This window comes from Rhynchophorus ferrugineus, unplaced genomic scaffold, assembly GCF_030347505.1.
Source record: "Rhynchophorus ferrugineus isolate W39M unplaced genomic scaffold, kcgeb_rfMv2 rfM8, whole genome shotgun sequence".
In the NCBI taxonomy this organism is placed as follows: Eukaryota; Metazoa; Arthropoda; class Insecta; order Coleoptera; family Curculionidae; genus Rhynchophorus; species Rhynchophorus ferrugineus.
The window spans coordinates 5,187,510-5,205,030 of record NW_027472587.1 but is presented as its reverse complement, the minus strand read 5'-3'; the positions used below and the strand labels follow the sequence as shown (position 1 = coordinate 5,205,030).

Sequence of the window (17,521 nt, the reverse complement as noted above, 5' to 3'; positions counted from 1 at the left end):
TTCAATTATTATCTTAGACAGTTACTGGGAATTTAAATGATATATCTTATAAATTAAAAGAAAAATTTACATTACATCATGTATAATATGTGTATAATTGATCAATTTATTATGATCAAGTTTAGTTAAAGAACGATAAAACCAGATTTATTATCTCATTTTTAGCACCATTATATTTTAAAAATGTAAACAGCTTTGATTAATATTATTACAGAATCATAAAAATATATTCTCGTGAAATAACAGCTATATCTAAGAATATAATAGGGAGCTTATACTCAATGATATTTTGTTTTTAACCTAGGTTGCACCAAATAAGGAAACAATAATTATCGAAATGATGTTTGTTAAATTGATATTCATTTTCGAACTTAAATACAATAGAGAGATAAATAAAACTCTGGTGAAGAAATGATAATTTTTTTATCAACAAACTTATCAGCAAGACAAAAGAGCAAATAATGTCCTAATATTTCTTTTTTATAAGTGCCAGTATAAATGATATCGACAAAACCAAATAGTCTTCCAATACAACTCAAGAAAAAATGTCTACTGACTTTTTATTACCTTTTCTACATAAAAATATATTTAAATTTAACTGTTTCGTTTTCAAACTAGAAAAACGGTTGTTATCTTTTTTCTAAACAGACTTTTCCGTCCGGTTGCAGCCTCAACTGACCCAAAATGGCAAATGTCCAAAAGGTGGAGTTAATAAGACGGTTGCAGATTGATGGAAGAGAACTATGGTTTAAAATTTTTACGAAAGTGTTGGACGTTATGTGCTGACACCTAACATGCAAATAATAGAAATATTATCACATTGCTAATTATGAGCTAGTATGAGTTTGTAAATTGTAATGAATTGTTGTAGTAAATTACAGGAATATTTGAAATACCACCTGTTGCTTAGTTTGTAGGATGTTGATAAATGATAAATCATGAAATAACAATATAAAAAATACTGTGTATGCTTTTTCTGTCCACGGCCGTGCTAAATGTTCTTAAAAAAAAATCACATGCGTCATTAAATGTATGTAATCTCAAATGTTTTCTTTGTCTTATAGTTATTATCAGTTATATCAAGGTGTATTAAATTTTTCAGTAGTTTTGCCACTCGTAACCTAATTTTTGATGTCAATTGTCGGACACATCATCTCATTATAACTATACTCATAGCCCCTCTGATCTGACGACTCAGCTATCACTTGATAACGGTTGTTATCTTTTTTCTAAACGTATTTTGCCTCCTTTAAAGGAATCCCATTGGGCTTAAATACATTTATGACAGACTTTTCCGTCCGGTTGCATCCTCTACTGACCGAAAATGCCAAATGTCCAAAAGGTGGAGTTCATAGGACGGTTGCATATTGATGGAGGACAACTATGGTGTAAAATTTTTATGAAACTGTTGGACAATATGTCCTGACACCTAACATACAAATAATAGAAATATTATCATATTGTCAATTGTGAACTAGTAGAAATTTGTAAATTGTGATGAATTGGATGTTATGATAAATCATGAAATAACAATATAAAAAATACTGTATATGCTTTTTCTATCCACGACCCTGCTAAATATTTTAGACAATCAACTGACATGCGTCATCAAATGTATGTAATCGCGACTTTTTTCTTTGCCTTATAATTACTATCAGTTCTATGAAGGTGTATTCAATTTTTTAGTAGCTTTGCTACTTTTAACATAATTTTTGATGTCAATTGTCGAACAGCTAATATCATTATAACTATACTATATGGTATAGCCCCTCTGATCTGATGAGTAAGCTATCATTTGAAAACGTTTTAGAGTGTACGAGAAAGCAGCATTATTAATTTTCTTGACAAGTGTAATACTGATAATATTTCGTACCTCATATTCCATCACGTTTTGTGGTTTCATTTCAGTGCCATAAGATTAACATTCTATAATATTCTTTGTACCGCTACTTATAACAACTCAGTATATATAAAATTCACATTTTTGTGTAAATTTGTTTTATACATTGTCTCTTAATTACCATATATAAGCAAAATTTACATGGAAATATAAATATTTCGAAATTCAATATAGCACAAGTCACTGTTTGCTCTATAATCCTTCAAAATCAACGAAACTATTTTTTGATAAAATTCAACCCTTTTTGTTACAATTGGCAGTATTGGTGTTTTATTTCATTTTTACTAAAACCATAATAGAAAGTTTTTTCATTTACACTTTAAAAATAAATTATTTTGTTTAGTGTCTTTATATTATAATATTTTTGTGTTATATTGCTATGTGCTATATTTTTATTTATACTATATTATGAGGCTGCCAAAAATTAATTAATAATCAGTAACATTACGATTTTTAACTCCTTACTATTTCTTCACTATAGTAGTATATTTTATTCCAATATATTAGTTTAAAGTAATATAATCACTTAATGAATTAACCTTTATATGACAGTGACCTTACAAATTCAATTTGTAACCATAACAATAGCTTAGTTCTAACCCAGTAAATTGCAAAACAGAATCTTAAATACTATTTTTTAGCTAATTTTATCTGGTTCTTGTGAAAAAATTAACACATTTTTTTTTTGAAATGATTCGAAAACCTTATAGAATTTGAAATCGTCGATGTTTAGCCATATATATATATATATATATATATATATATATATATATATATATATATATATATATATATATATATATATTTTTTTTTTTGTTGTCATAATTCATTTTATAATTCAATTGTTGCAGGTAAATACGTTTGCCATAATTGTCTTGAAAGGTTAACTTTCTTGTAGATGTAGTTCGAAAGCAGTCTGATACCTGATGTTTGGTTTAAAAAATGTTGTGCATTAAACTACTTTTAAGAGTTATATTTTTGGGCGAACAAAGATAAATTTCAGCTTCATAAGATCATACATCTATCATCAAATGTATATAATTTAGTAACTTGTGTTGTAGTTACTATTAGCTCGGAATCATTAGCCTTTTGGTAACCTTGTCAAATAAATTTGTATTTGCATCTTAAAATTATTTTTATACATTTATACAGATCAGATGGGTTTATATTGATACAATTTTCATATGTCCTAGCAATTGTGGGCCACATGAACTCAAAATGTCTATTTTTATAGTTACAGCTTCCAGCTCCCACCAATTTTTTGTCAATGTCTGTTTTTGTTAAGAAGTTTGTAGTATTTCGTTCTTTATTTTCTTCAGTATTTTGATATATTTACCTATATACCACATAAAAATAATATCTAATATTTATATAGTAATATTTTCTTCAATATTGTACCTTTAATTGCTATTTAGATTACTGGTTTCCAATATCAAGACTTAAGATTTTTTAAAAATTATTGTTTAGTATTATTAACTAAATTATGATAAATCTCTGAAATATACAAAAATAGTAGCAATACTTCCTTTCATTATATATAAAGAGTTCATGTAAAACGGTTTAATTAATTAGTAGCCCATGGACTGAAAAGTCCCAGGTCTAACAATAGTCGCTTTTTCAGTTCGTACTAGCCTTCAACTGAAAGATGTTAAAATTTCGGAATGTTTGTGCTCAGAGTGACACTACTTTTCTTATTTTCAAAACAATGGATCAGAAACAATTTCGTATTTTAATTTTATATTACTGCTTCGTGGGAAAATATAGGGTTTAAATCAATAGTTTAAAAAGTATCTCATCCATCAAAATCAATAATGAAACGTTGGTTTGCTGTCTTCAAACGTGGTGCAGGACATAGCGGACTTCCAAATGAGGTGGTAACACCAGAAAACAAAATATCCACAAAATCGTTTGATATGATCGAAAAGTGAGTCAGCTAACATCGTAAAGATATCAAAAGAACGTTTTGATTTTATATTGCATGAGCATTTAATTTGAGAAAGATGTTCAAAGTGGGTGCCGCGTTTGCTCTCTGTTGGCCAAAAACAAAAACGAGTTGATAATTTTGAGCAGTGTTTGGCCATGTTTAAACGTAACAAACCGGAATTTTTGCATCAATGTGTGACAATAGATGAAACGTGGATCCATCTGGTTATCTGAGTGGACAGCAACTGGTGACAGGTCTATTTTGAGGCAAAAGATAAATTCGTCTACAATAGTGGTATTGAAATGTTAGAGCGGTGCTGGAATAATTGTGTGACTTTTGATGGATATTACGTTGATAAATAAAGCCAATTTTGAATAGATAACACTTACTGCAAAACTTGAAAAAGGAAATAAAAAGAAAATATTTCGATATTCAGCTGAATAACAGTCAATGTAGGATGCAAAAGTGCTGTAAAATATGTGTTATTTTTCCTGATTAATCCCTGTTCCAATTTGTTATACTATCGATACCCTAAAACCATAACTAGGAAATATCAGCTAAATAATCCAAATAAACTCCAAAAAGTTTACTTAATTTAGTTAAATGATACAATGTGTAAATGATGGTTAGGCGAAGCTGAGGAAGTTAATGTTTCGTAACGTTTCTGATTGGCATTTGGATTAATTTGTCGATCTTTCACATTTTGTCCTCAAAACCACAACAATCACAGTTTTAAATTAAAGATACCTGCTCTTTTGCATCTCTTTATACTATTTTATCATTATAAATTAATATTTTTTTGACTGCTTGTTACTGCCATTATGCCTATTTCCATTCCTAATGCAAAAATAACAAAATATTGATATCTCTTTAAACTTTAATATGATTGCAAAGTTTTGATATACAAATAAAATAAATTATATAACAAAAGATGGCGAAATTTAAAGATGGCCATATTATGAAATTCTTTATTATCTATATAATGTTAAAATGGTCTTGGTCATTGACCTATGCTAACTTCAATAAACTTTTAATAACTGCTAAAATGTTTGTTAACTTCGCACTAATTTTATAAAAGAATGACATAGCAAATTCCAAAAGTAGATTAGTATAACCCTGTAAACATTTACCATTCAATGGGGCAAATAGATTTTTCAATGCACTTTTGTTGTTTATTTAAAATAATCGAATTCAACGCGATAACGTTTCGATAGCCTCTGAACCCTAATTAGATATAGCCCATCGGTTATCTGTCGATTCTATAAATAAAGACCTGAGAATAACAATATTTATTAGTTTTTGGACCTTCATAGTCTCTAACGGTACCATTGTTATTCGAATGATGAAGATCCTCGTTGCTTTTAGTGCAATCCTTTTGGTCGTGCTGGTAAGTCGAGAGAGATGATGTTTTGTTATAGGTTCAAACTGCATAAATATTAACAATGGTTTTGTTGTTGTTTCTTGTTTGTTCAGTTATCAACAACTAATTGATAGCTGCATAGGTTAATGACATGCTAACAATATTGAATTTAATTTTAAGACTATTAATTAAAACTGATTTCTGCTATCAAATATATATTGTTTATATGGATGAAATCTCAAAAACCTCAACAAATATGTTATCATTATAGACTGTTAATAGCAAACATGTACAATTTTAAAAAATTTTCTTCCTTTTAATTACGTTAAACTGCGATACTAGATTGTTCAATAAGTTCAATTAAATGAATATAGTAGTTGTAGAAATAACCATATTCATTATTATTGTGAATTCGGACGCTTTAAGGCAGATATTACCCTTTGGTTTGATGAAAATAGTGTCCCATGAAAGAAGTGTACGGTAAACAAGATTCAGAGTGAGCTAAATCTGGGGAATGAGCGGATATTTTGCATCAAACATTGTTTCTTTTTTGGAATCTCTCCCAGTGAGTTCACTTGATTGCATATTTTCTTAGTATCATTTCTGATTCAGAATTAATGTAGACTTAAGCCTCATTCATCAGAAAAAACAAGACAAATAAAAAAAAACCCATTCACAGTTGCATTCAAATGTATTTTTATGTTTATTCCATTATTAACTAATACGATGTCAATCACGTAGCTTGTTGTACCTTTTAAAATTCCAATTAAATATCCTGAAAGTTTATTTAAATTAATTAGAAATTGTGTTGTAAGATTACAAAGAGCTAATCATCATAATTTTCTATATAAGTTAAAATATTAATTATGTAATGGACTGTAATTGTAAATTTTGATATTTTATTTTGAAAATACTGAGATTTCGCCAATGCTCACACAATTTGAAAATTAAATAAAATAAGTTAAATATAAGGAAACAAGTGAATTTTTAAATCTACTTTTGTCAAATAGACAAATATTAGGTTTTATTTTTAGTCAGACTACAAAGAACTAATCATTATCACTTTCATTATATGTTAAAATGTTAATTTTAACAGTTATGTCATTCTATAATTCTATTTTAATATTAGGCCAGTTTTTTAGCGCTGTTTTACGGCATTTTTTTTTCTTGGCAATTACATTAATTTTTTTTCACTTTAATTACCCAGTTCTGTTAAAATAAAACATTAGCCTGATTTTGACCTATACATTAGCATCATTATTGAAATATTTTCTGTGGTATATCATTCAAAATATTTATTATTGAAAATAGCGAATGTTTCAACGAAAATATTACATTCCTAATAAACAAACGATTCTTTTTACATTCCTCCTTAAAATATACTTTTGAAATTTTAAGTATTCCTTAATTTTCAACTCCCTTTATTTTCTTCTCACAATAATGAAAATGTCTTCTGCCTACAGATCAAAGAGCAATGTTTGGTATATATTGATTTCGCACTAATTAGCATATATATATATATATATATATATATATATATATATATATATATATATATATATAATTTAAATTCAACACTTAGCATACGTTCTCTGATACTAATATTTTGATATATGTTATACATAACTGGATTATTGGACAAACAAAAAATTAAATAAATAAATTTTTCGCATATATTTTTTAACTTTAATATATTTAATCCATTTGTAGCTTTTTTGTTGTAAGAAAAACATTTTTAGGTTGTGAAAAGTTTCCGAAATAAAAGCGAGCTTAATCCTATTGATATAGGCTGACTTAGTGATAATTTTTTGAGATATTTGTGCAAGTGTGTTACTTTATAGATTGTTCTTTCGTAAACTGAGTTAATTTATTTTAAAATGTTTCAATTAGTTCAAGCACTAAAAATAATAATTTAAGTTAGATGTTTTGAAAGTTAAGAAATATTTCATGCACAAATTGCGTTTGGCACAAGAAAAAACTAAAATTTTCTTTTCTATTTCTTTATATAACTTCACTGAGCGAAAATGCGATTAATCACAACTTACAGTCATTTTTAGACCGATCATATTCGCTATAGCCTTACTTCATAACTATATACCCTTCGTAATGTTATATTCATCGAAAAGGGTAGCAATATTGAAAAGACCCATTTATTCTTGCTTTGTTCTTGTTAGTGTCATTTAAACCAAACGTGTTCGGAATAAAAGGATGTTTTTTTAGCCGTGAAGTGTTTCAGTTGTTTGTTCTCTCTTATCTTATTTAATTTTGGTTAAGAAAAATTACATCGGCGATATGCTACGACAGTACGCTTCAAGGTCTGCATCCAAAATATGCTCTAGAATAAGGAAAACATACCTAAATATATACATGTCACTGATACGTGTGCAATACAGGATGATATTCGTCATATAGAAAATGGTTTGTGGTATCGTTTGATGAAAGGTTTTTTTTATTTAGGAAAACGAAAAAAAATGGATGGATATTAAAACAGCTAACTCTTTTCCAGATATTCAGTAGTACCTATAGTCTTGCAATTATTTTCAACATATATACAATAGTTAAATGTGATCAAAATAATAATTTTCAGTTATTCAGCACATATGAAAAAATTAACCACATTTTCATGATCGACTTTGTGACAATTTTAGCATATTTTCATGAAAGTCCTACTAAGTATGTTGTATATTATTACGTTCAACGATAGAACACGGATACACCGTTTAATCTAGAGCAGGAGATTAAGAGCAGGCAAATAGTTTATAGTAAATTCCGAATGTTTTGAATGAAAGTTTAATAGGAAAAATTAATATAAAAATTCTATTCCAAGATCGTTCTTCAAAAAAAAGTTTTAGGAGAAAGTTTTTCCATATATATACCTAGTGAAACATGGTAGTCAGATTAACAGATAATTTTTATAATATGTTGAAATATCTGTACCCCAAAATTATTCAGTGAACACAGATTAGAGAACATACGCAAGGAAATATATTTGGTATGACGGCTTTGAACTACCAAACAAATCTGCAACCATTGCAGTATATTCTTTTGCTGTAGTGTTCATCGAGTTCAGCGAAAGGTCATATAATGAATTCATGTAGTTCCCCCATCTTCGCAATGTCTTTGAATCTTGCAGTAAGTTTGTTTGCTAAAACCAAATAGACACCTGAAAAGCCCTTAAGAAATTATTAAATCGTGTACTAATCTTTCATTTCCTGATAACTCTTTGTTGAGTGCATTACATAATTAGAATGCTCTTCAATTGTATACAAATACTCGGAGAAAAAAGATAGTTCTCCTTTTACTGGCTAGAAACGTTCACTTAACCTATCCTTAACAATATTATGAGCAGCCAAAAAGAAACATAAAAACCAATGAATTTATCATAAAATTGATCAACTTGAAAACAGCTGTTGATCACTACCTTCAGGGTAACACTTTCCACAAGTATGCACTGATAATATACGACACCTGAAATTTTATCACTGGTTGACTTTTCTAATCTTTTGGCAGTTCAAGTTCTGTCTTTCAGAGTCCGAGATGGATTCAGACACGACAGACGTGCTTGTGTTCTTTGAGGTTCATGCAGAATCATCTACAGATGATGGACAAGACCTGACATTGCAGAATAAATTCGTAATACGTGAATAGTTTACAATGGAATGTTGCCCCATTTTTGTACGAAGACATCCGCCAATTGCTTCAATGATGTTGAAGATGGAAGTATACTCCATCTTCAACATCCATATAAAATGTTTGATGATATTCTAATACTTTTCAAACCAACAGTGAACTTTAAAGCTGTATGTATAGGAACAGTATATCTTATAATATGGCAATATGCTAGTCATGGCGAACTTCATAATTCCGGCCACTGATGTGAATGAGAGGAACAGTTGAATATCACGATGTCGTCACTGAAAACATAACAGAACCTCCCTTGTAATACAATAGGTTTTCTTTGGGGTTTTACATACATAAACCCAGCCGTTGCTCAGATAATGTATGCTGCCATCACTATGGATATTGTTGGTCGTGAAATGTTAAATAGGTCGGCAGCTTTCGTCACAAACACTTACGCTAACCGAGCACCGACGATTTGTCCTGTTTCGAAGTATTCACCAATGGCTTGTGTTAACCGTCACAAAACAAACCTTATAATACGCTGAAATATAACCTATAGTCCGTTAAAATGAAATAAGCATACTGTTATCGAATACAATTCATTTTAACATTATAGTCCATCTAAGGCATATATTATCGAAGGACGTAAATCTATAATTAATGATACACTTATAATTGTTTATCGGTTAGGGTTGTATTTTATTATATCTACATTGAATTACTTTACACACCTCTTATGAGTTAAAGTTTGAGACGAATATTTTTTGTAGTATTGTCCCCTGGAGGTCTAATCCACCTAATTAACAATTGTATATCCAAGTAATATATTCAACTTTTCTTAGAGAGCATATTAACGTTTTGCGATTAGTTCTTGTTCCCATCGGTACAGAGTTTCCTTATCCTTGATTTGTTCTGTTACTGCCTGTAATACATTTTTATTGATAAAACTAGATTTAATCACTGCATTCTCCGCAATGAATTTGCTCTATCTGCAAAACAGTTAATATTCCTTCTTTCCTTACATCTTTTAAGCAAATGCTCATGTATATTCGGAAGAATTATACAAATATCTGTATTAATTATATACTCACCTTTAGTTATTTCCACACTCATCATTCTGTCTAGGAAATTGTCAATATTGAATCACACTCCCATTTGTAGAAAGTTTTATTCAAGTGAATAACAAAGCTCTTAATTTTCAATCTATCTAACATTTATTCACGATTCCATCACTAATAAATTTCTTCTTCAATGTGGCTGATCGAGTTAATCCAAACCGAAGGTCATATTAACCATTCCTGTTTCAGCATGAAGAACAGTATATCTACAATGAATTAAAGTCCCATTAGATGTCTGAAAGTTCTATTAGACCTCTTCGTGATTTATTTTTACACTATTAAAATCGCATATTCCCCAACAGTGAATGAGGGTATGTTCTACATCCCTCAAAGAGCTGCATATGCTTAAGTTTTCTACGGATACTTTTCAAACTAACAATTTCCTCTGAAATAATTGTAATAAATTATATTTATGTTGAAAAAACTACTCAATATTTTTATGTATTTCATATATTTGATCTCTGATAGAGCTAATCATCTCAATCAAGCTGATCTTGATTCGTCACCGGTTTCGGTCAATCCCAAATAATATTTTTCATTTTTGAGACATGACTCAGTGCAGCTGCAATATGCCAAACAGTATTTAACAGTAAAAGGGCTTAGACAATCGGAGACGCAACCTATTCTGTCTGGCTTCAGCATTTTCAATCAGTGTAATAATAAACAGAGATTTGAAAGTTGTCAAAACAAGCAAAGCGTTAAAACAATATTGCAGGCTCATTTGGTTATATGTTCGAGCATATCAGACAACATTTTCTCCCTTTTTAAGTAGAATAAAATGAGAAGGAAAATATAGTCTGGTTCTAAAACGAATTTATAAATTGCAACAGGCAGTACATTAAACATCTCGATAACGTGAATTCACTGTTATTTTGAATAGATTATACAAGAATTGACATGTACACTAAACAATATTTACACGTCGCTCTATAACTTTTGCTGCTGTTGGTCGACCCCGCTCTCAAATGTCTCCAAAATTCTTCAAAACATTAGTAATAAGAATTAGAGGTTACAAATCGATAAACGCTTTAAATGAATATAATAATTTAATGTAGCAATATTGTAACATGTTGATATAATAAATTTTCATGACGTATATTGGTATATTTTATTGGATATATATTGTATGGTGCTCATGTTATGCTGTCTATAACTTGTATATTGATTAAGAGAAACAACAAAGACAGTAAATTGGAAGTGTATATTATTACTATTATTGAGCGAGGAAATTTAAAAAATCTTTCAAAATTCAAAGGGAAAACATCAGAAACAACTTTTATATCAATTACGAGTAGGGTACGAGTACATTTTCCGAATTATTTTGATGTATACTGAATTCGGTCCACATTCCTATTTAAATAATTTAAAGAGACTATATATTTCAAAAGAACTTATTGAACAATTCTCATAATATTGTGTCTGACTTCTTCCAAACTAATAGTCTATTCAAAGCAATTTCTCTTTAGTTTGTCCTGTTACTACCTATATACATATTTCTTGATAAAACTACATTTATTAAAAACCTTCCGCTAAGTTCATTTGCCATATTTGCAAAACAGTTGTTATCATTTCTCTCCTCATACATGTTAACCAAATGTTCATGTATATTCTGAACAATAACACACATGCTCATAAAGCTTTCATACTCTATAATACAATTTCCTACAATTAAAGTATATTAATTGTATACTGACCTTTAGTTGTTTCCTTTTTCATCACCCTGTGTTGGTAACTGTCAGCATTGATCATAAACCAACATTTATTAAGTTCTATTCAATCACTGTTACTTTCAGAAACACTAATCAAATTAATAACTAAGCTGTTTATTTGCAATCAGTAAAGAACTTGCTCAAGATTTTACCCCTTATGAATTTCTTCTTTAATATAGCTGATCGAACTTACACACTCGAAGGCGTTATTTTCGACAATGCCTCTTTCCATAAACCCAGACAGTTCTGGTTTGATTATACTTCTCGACTTGAATATCTATGCAATACCCCATATCAACACAATTGGATTAAATATGCAGTGATAGGGAGAAAGACATAATACTCTGTGGCCATAACGTTCAGTAATTTGATCTACCATGTATCTTTTCTCAGACTTATTTCTAAAAAAGTAAATTACATAAAATGCAATTAAATATTTCATATATGTTTCCCGATGATTTCCTCGAAACATATTTTATGTACTTTAAGCCATTTCTCAATTGCAGCCTTTGTTGATGCACTTGTTGAGATTTTCCCCACCAGTGTACTATATATGTGTTAGATATGGTGCATTGTACATAACAATAAGTGATGGTGCCTCCAAGTTCTTTAAAAGCTGATTTTCAAACTACTGCAAAAATAAGTTATGGCTCATTTCTCCATGGTAGTCAACCTTAAGCTTAGAGGAAAACATTAATACTGCACCAGGTATAAAGGAATTCCACTTTCCAGCATGTAGAGCTACATGTAGGTAATGCATTATTAAAAAATGTTATGACTAACAATATTTAATAGACAATTGTTCGAATGTTTACATTTTTCCATCAACTTTTGTTGTCTTTACAGTATATTTATTATCATCTCCCCATGATCGACCCAATGAACCATTCTGAAATATTTATGTCTCATTTAAATATATAATTGCATATAATAATTCTTCCTTGATTTTATTATATGTTTTCAAAAATTGTATTTTTTTAGAAGCAATCTCTGGATGTTCCATTAGACCCCTTCGTGCGTTATCTTTACACCACTTAAATCATATATTACCCAACAGTGTATGAAAGGAAGTTCTACATCCCTCAAATAGCTGTATATGTTTTGGCTATTTATAGATACTTTGCAGACTAACAATTTTCTCTGAAATAATTGTATTAAATTATGTTTCGATTGAAAGAATTACTTACTGTCTTTTGCATTTCGTACATTTGTAAACATGATTTCTTTTTGGTGAATTTAAATTTATATTGTTTATTTATTGTTTGAGATATTTTAGTGACCGTGCCCGTACAAATATTCAATACAGCTGTAACGCGCTAAGATACGCGCGATTCAAGAGTTTTGCAGACGTTTGACAAACGGACAACTTTTGCAGGCTCTTTCGGTTACATGATCAAACTGCTCCAACAGCATTCTATTTCTTTTTAAATAGTATAAAATGAGAAGGACAATATTGTCAGACTGAAAAACGAATTTTTAACTTTAGACAGACTCATGTGACACACGAGTTACTACTGTTTTGAATTGACTATATATGTTTAATTTTAATTTTATTCAAGGCCCAGGAACACGCACACCATGGTCATCATGTAGACCTGCACGGCCTAGGACCGGTCCACATAGGTTGTCAGGGCATTGGCGATAGCAAAATCGATGAAGAAGTCTTCCAGAAACTTGATCAAAATGAACCGGTTGATCTTCCACCCAATTTTGGGAAGCATATGCTTTGTATGATGCAGGGCATCGGAGCAGTAACGTCTGACGGTCATATCAGCCAGGACGGAGTCAAGACACACATCCGTCATGTCGTGAGTGACGAATCAAAAGTGTCGCATATTTTGAAGGACTGCGCCGTTGCCAAAGATACACCCGAACAGACATCGATCGATTTAGATGCTTGTTTGAGGAAACACAAAGTTTTCGGTGGTCATGGTGGGCATCATCATCACTAATTTCGTTTATATAACATACACGCCATTCATCTATATTAATATCATAATAAATGTAATAAACTATATAAAAATGTAAAGTAAATAATAGAGTGTTTTATTTTAAAAGACATTTTAAACTTAAAGTGCATTGTAAATTAATATTAAGGGATTTATGAAGACAGTATGCGGTATTGAATATTTTTTAAACTATATTTATAGCTAAGTAAATTAGTTGTCTGACCTACGACCAATTTCTATCATGATTTACTTTTCCTCCAAGCATAACAATCTCTAAGTATATAGATCAAATCATACACATCATATGACAATCAACAATATCATCATAAATCGAGCATAATAAATAATAATTTAATGTTGAAATATTCTTAAAAATGTATATTTGAACACTTTAAATTTGGAGTCTTTATTTGCAGTACCCGATATCTACTAATTTATTTATTAAGTAAGATCAATCAATTATCAAGATCAATCAGGAGATTGATTAAGATTTATGTTTCAAAAATTAGAAAGCTATAACTATTTAATGAATATTTTTTAATTATCTATGTATTACCACTGTTCTGTTGCATTTACAATAATAGACAAGCAAGGTTAGTACGGAATTAATACATTTATCATGTATTTATTGTATTTATTATCATTATTTAACTAAACTACTTAAGCTAAAGTTAAGAATATTCTTAAAACAGTTTAATTGAAAAGTCCCCGCCCTACCATAGTAAAACACATTTTTTTGGCAAAATTAGTTATTTTTATTCAACATAATTCTCTTCAAGGGTGATACATTGGTTATAGCGACCCTCCGACTTTTCGATACCATTTTTGTAGTACGATTTGTCCTTTGCGTCTTAAAATAGGCCTCAGTTTCGGCTATCACCTCTTTATTCGACGAAAATTTCTTCCCAGCGAGCATTCTTTTGATATCTGAGAAGAGGAAATAGTTGCTGGGGGCCAGATCTGGAGACTACGGAGGATGAGGAAGCAATTCGAAGATCAATTTATGGATTTTTGCCATAGTTTTCACTGACTTGTCATACGGTGCATTGTCTTGAAGAAACAGCGCTTTCTTTTTCTTCAAATGCAACTGTTTTTCGGCTATTTCGTCCTTCACACGGTCCAATAACGCTATGTATTATGTATTAGTAGCTATTGATGGTCTTTCCTTTTTCAAGGTAGTCAATGAAAATTGTTAGTTTTTCTAGTTTTTTAGTAGTTTTTATTTTTTCTTTTCTCTAGTTAGTATTGAAGAATGAAGCCTGAGATTTAAGGAATAAATGGAAAGCTATCTACAAACGAAAAGTGGAAGCAACACAAAAACTATCCTAAAGAAAAATAAAGGCAACCTTTTTTCACTGGACTTATTTAATTTGCTATTCCATTTAGGTAGTGGAATTTGTTACTTAAATAAAATATTGTTAAATATTTAACTTCACATACCAAAGGTTGACCTTTTTGGCACAAATATATTTATCGAAGTAACTTGGAAGGCTAACTTTTGTTTGTTGTTGTCCAAAGCAAACTAATATAACATTCTTGGATAACCTGTCATATATAAACAAATATTGTAAATAAGCGAGTGTACGATCTAAATGTAAATATGTTGATTAAAATTCTACTTTTCAACTTTAAATATGAACAAAATATTTAATTGCGCTATATATAAATTTAGTGCTTTTGAAATAGGCACGGAAAATGATACACAGTAGCTCAGATGGCTGAATAATATGGCCATAGAGTCGCTTCCTCCCTATCTCTGCATATTAAATTAAATCGAATTTCTATGGGATATGACAAAGAACTACTACAGTAGATATGCAGCTCGAGAAAAAAATGTAGGCAAGAAATGTTCCACGGGTTAACACAAAATTTGACTTTGACTCTTTAGGCTATAATTAGAGGAAAAAGAAATATATGTCATGAAAAAGTTTGCTTTTTTATTTAGGAAACCGCTTGAACGATATTTTACAAAATCTGTGGTGTTAATTTTTAATTGAAAATGAAACCTCTTAAATGAAAATTTTAATTCGTCTTTTAAGTTTTTTTATCAAAATAACTTACAAAATAGTAGAAAATAATTTAAAAGTGCACGCTTTTACTTTTTCTTTTATGTTCTTAGGTACTATCCCTTAATATACCCCAAATATAGTGTCCCATCAGGTTTTCATTGTATACATTTTATTGTATATATGTATAACAACAAGTAAATTCCACTGTTTTAACACGAACTTCCACACGAACTAAATCATTAAAATCTTCTGTAGTAATAAGATGGTGTTTTGGTTATTCTGGTGTAGGTAAAAACTCCTTATCGGAATTACTTTTATGAGAACTAAGAGATGAGCTAATTTTCCGTGATAATTTTTTCGGTGGCTCAGGTACTGGTCCTGTCAGATCATGTGCGATTGGAGCAGAAGAGGATTCCAAATCAGGATATTCGATAAGTTTTGTATTTTCACCTCTAGATCTTTTACTCGAATTCACAATGCAAAAGAAGCAGTCGTTAACGTGATCTGTTGATTCTCGCCAGATTCTTGGTGTTGCAAATTTCATTGACTTTTTCTCACCTCGATACCAACCTAAAATATAGAAATAAAATTGAATATGTCTATTATATTTATTGTATTATAGGTTTTCTAGATTTGTACAAAACACCTGATCGCTGTTTATCACTCCAGTGCCATCTACCAGGGCTATGTGAACGTTTTAAATCCACTCTGATCGCGCGGTATTTTTAAATGTGTTAAAAATAATTAAAATTTATAAAAAAATTCTAATATGCGTATTATAACTATAAATATTACAAAGGTAAACTTTATACCAAAAAAAAGTATTTTATTTTCATTTTTGTTCATAACTAAGTGGAAAATCATAAAATAAACTTTAGGACAAAGAACGAATTTTTTTTCGTAGAGGCGTGTTTCTACAATAACACCCTCGATTTGGTTGAACTTTATCAAATGGTGAAATTGTGAACTAGTGTTGGATTGGAAATTAATGGCTTAGTTATTGACCAGAATAGTGCCTTAGAAAGTGACAGAGGGTAAATGAAACTTTCTGGATGTCGAATTATGATTCAGTGCTGACTAATAAGTGTACTAAGATAGGATGATGAGAGTGGAAACAACTAAATGTAAGTATATAATTTATACAGAATAACTGTAGAAAATCGAATTGCAGAGTTTGAAGTATTTATGTGTACAAATATGTGTGTAATTGTTCAGAATATATATGAGCATTTGGCTAAAATGTAGGATGAAAGAATGAATACTCACTCTTTATTAAACCTAGCTCTACCAAAAAAATTTACACGGGTAGTAACAGATGAAACTTAGGAAAAGTACAATTATATCATAATGATTCGATGATTAATTATTTTAATATCCAGCTTATTTACCCGATTTAATACATTCGTGAAGGCGTATAGTCTATTCAAAGTTTCCTTACTAATGCGTCTTGGATAATTAGGACGTCGAAACATTGCAATGTTGCCGCATCAACTGTGAGATTTAGTTCAGTTTGGTTTTGACATACAAGAAAATTCCAATCTAAATAAAATAATTGAACAAATATTTTATGAAATATAATTTATTTTAACATTATAGTATATATGGAACAATTACTGTTAATTATACAGACGCAGCAATTTATAAGTAAGAGTTAAAACCGCTTAAAACTATTGCATTAAAGCATTTTATTATGTTTATTTTTATTTTAAAATAAGACCAAGGAAGTTATGTTACATTTTGAAATACCTACGTCTCTATAGAAATTGAAATAACAAGTCCCCGTCAATTTTATTATATACTTTAAACACTTGTACTCTTTTAATACCAATGTCTGGAAGTTGCATCGGACCTCTCTGTGGGTTATCTTTATACTATTTAAATCCTCATGTTTGTTTATTGTTTCCTAACATTGCTTGATGTGATGACTTATA

At 29.8% G+C, this 17,521-nt stretch overlaps 2 protein-coding genes across 9 annotated transcripts in view; both read left to right on the top strand.

Moving 5' to 3' along the window:
• Cbp53E (Calbindin 53E) overlaps positions 1–17,521 on the top strand; it is a 404,419-nt gene that overhangs the window by 72,485 nt on the left and 314,413 nt on the right. The gene's annotated exons all lie outside the window — the stretch shown is intronic.
• LOC143200557 (B1 protein) lies at positions 5,053–13,669 on the top strand. Its single transcript, XM_076411018.1, has 2 exons — positions 5,053–5,211; positions 13,192–13,669. The coding sequence occupies exons 1-2, from the start codon at positions 5,164–5,166 to the stop codon at positions 13,582–13,584; spliced, it is 441 nt and encodes a 146-aa protein (XP_076267133.1). The 5' UTR covers positions 5,053–5,163; the 3' UTR covers positions 13,585–13,669.

Excerpts from the sequence above, each read along its gene's own strand:
- LOC143200557 (XM_076411018.1), top strand. The coding sequence starts at position 5,164 with ATGATGAAGATCCTCGTTGCTTTTAGTGCAATCCTTTTGGTCGTGCTG. Across the intron at positions 5,212-13,191 it reads CAATCCTTTTGGTCGTGCTG|GCCCAGGAACACGCACACCA; the intron begins GTAAGTCGAGAG and ends ATTTTATTCAAG.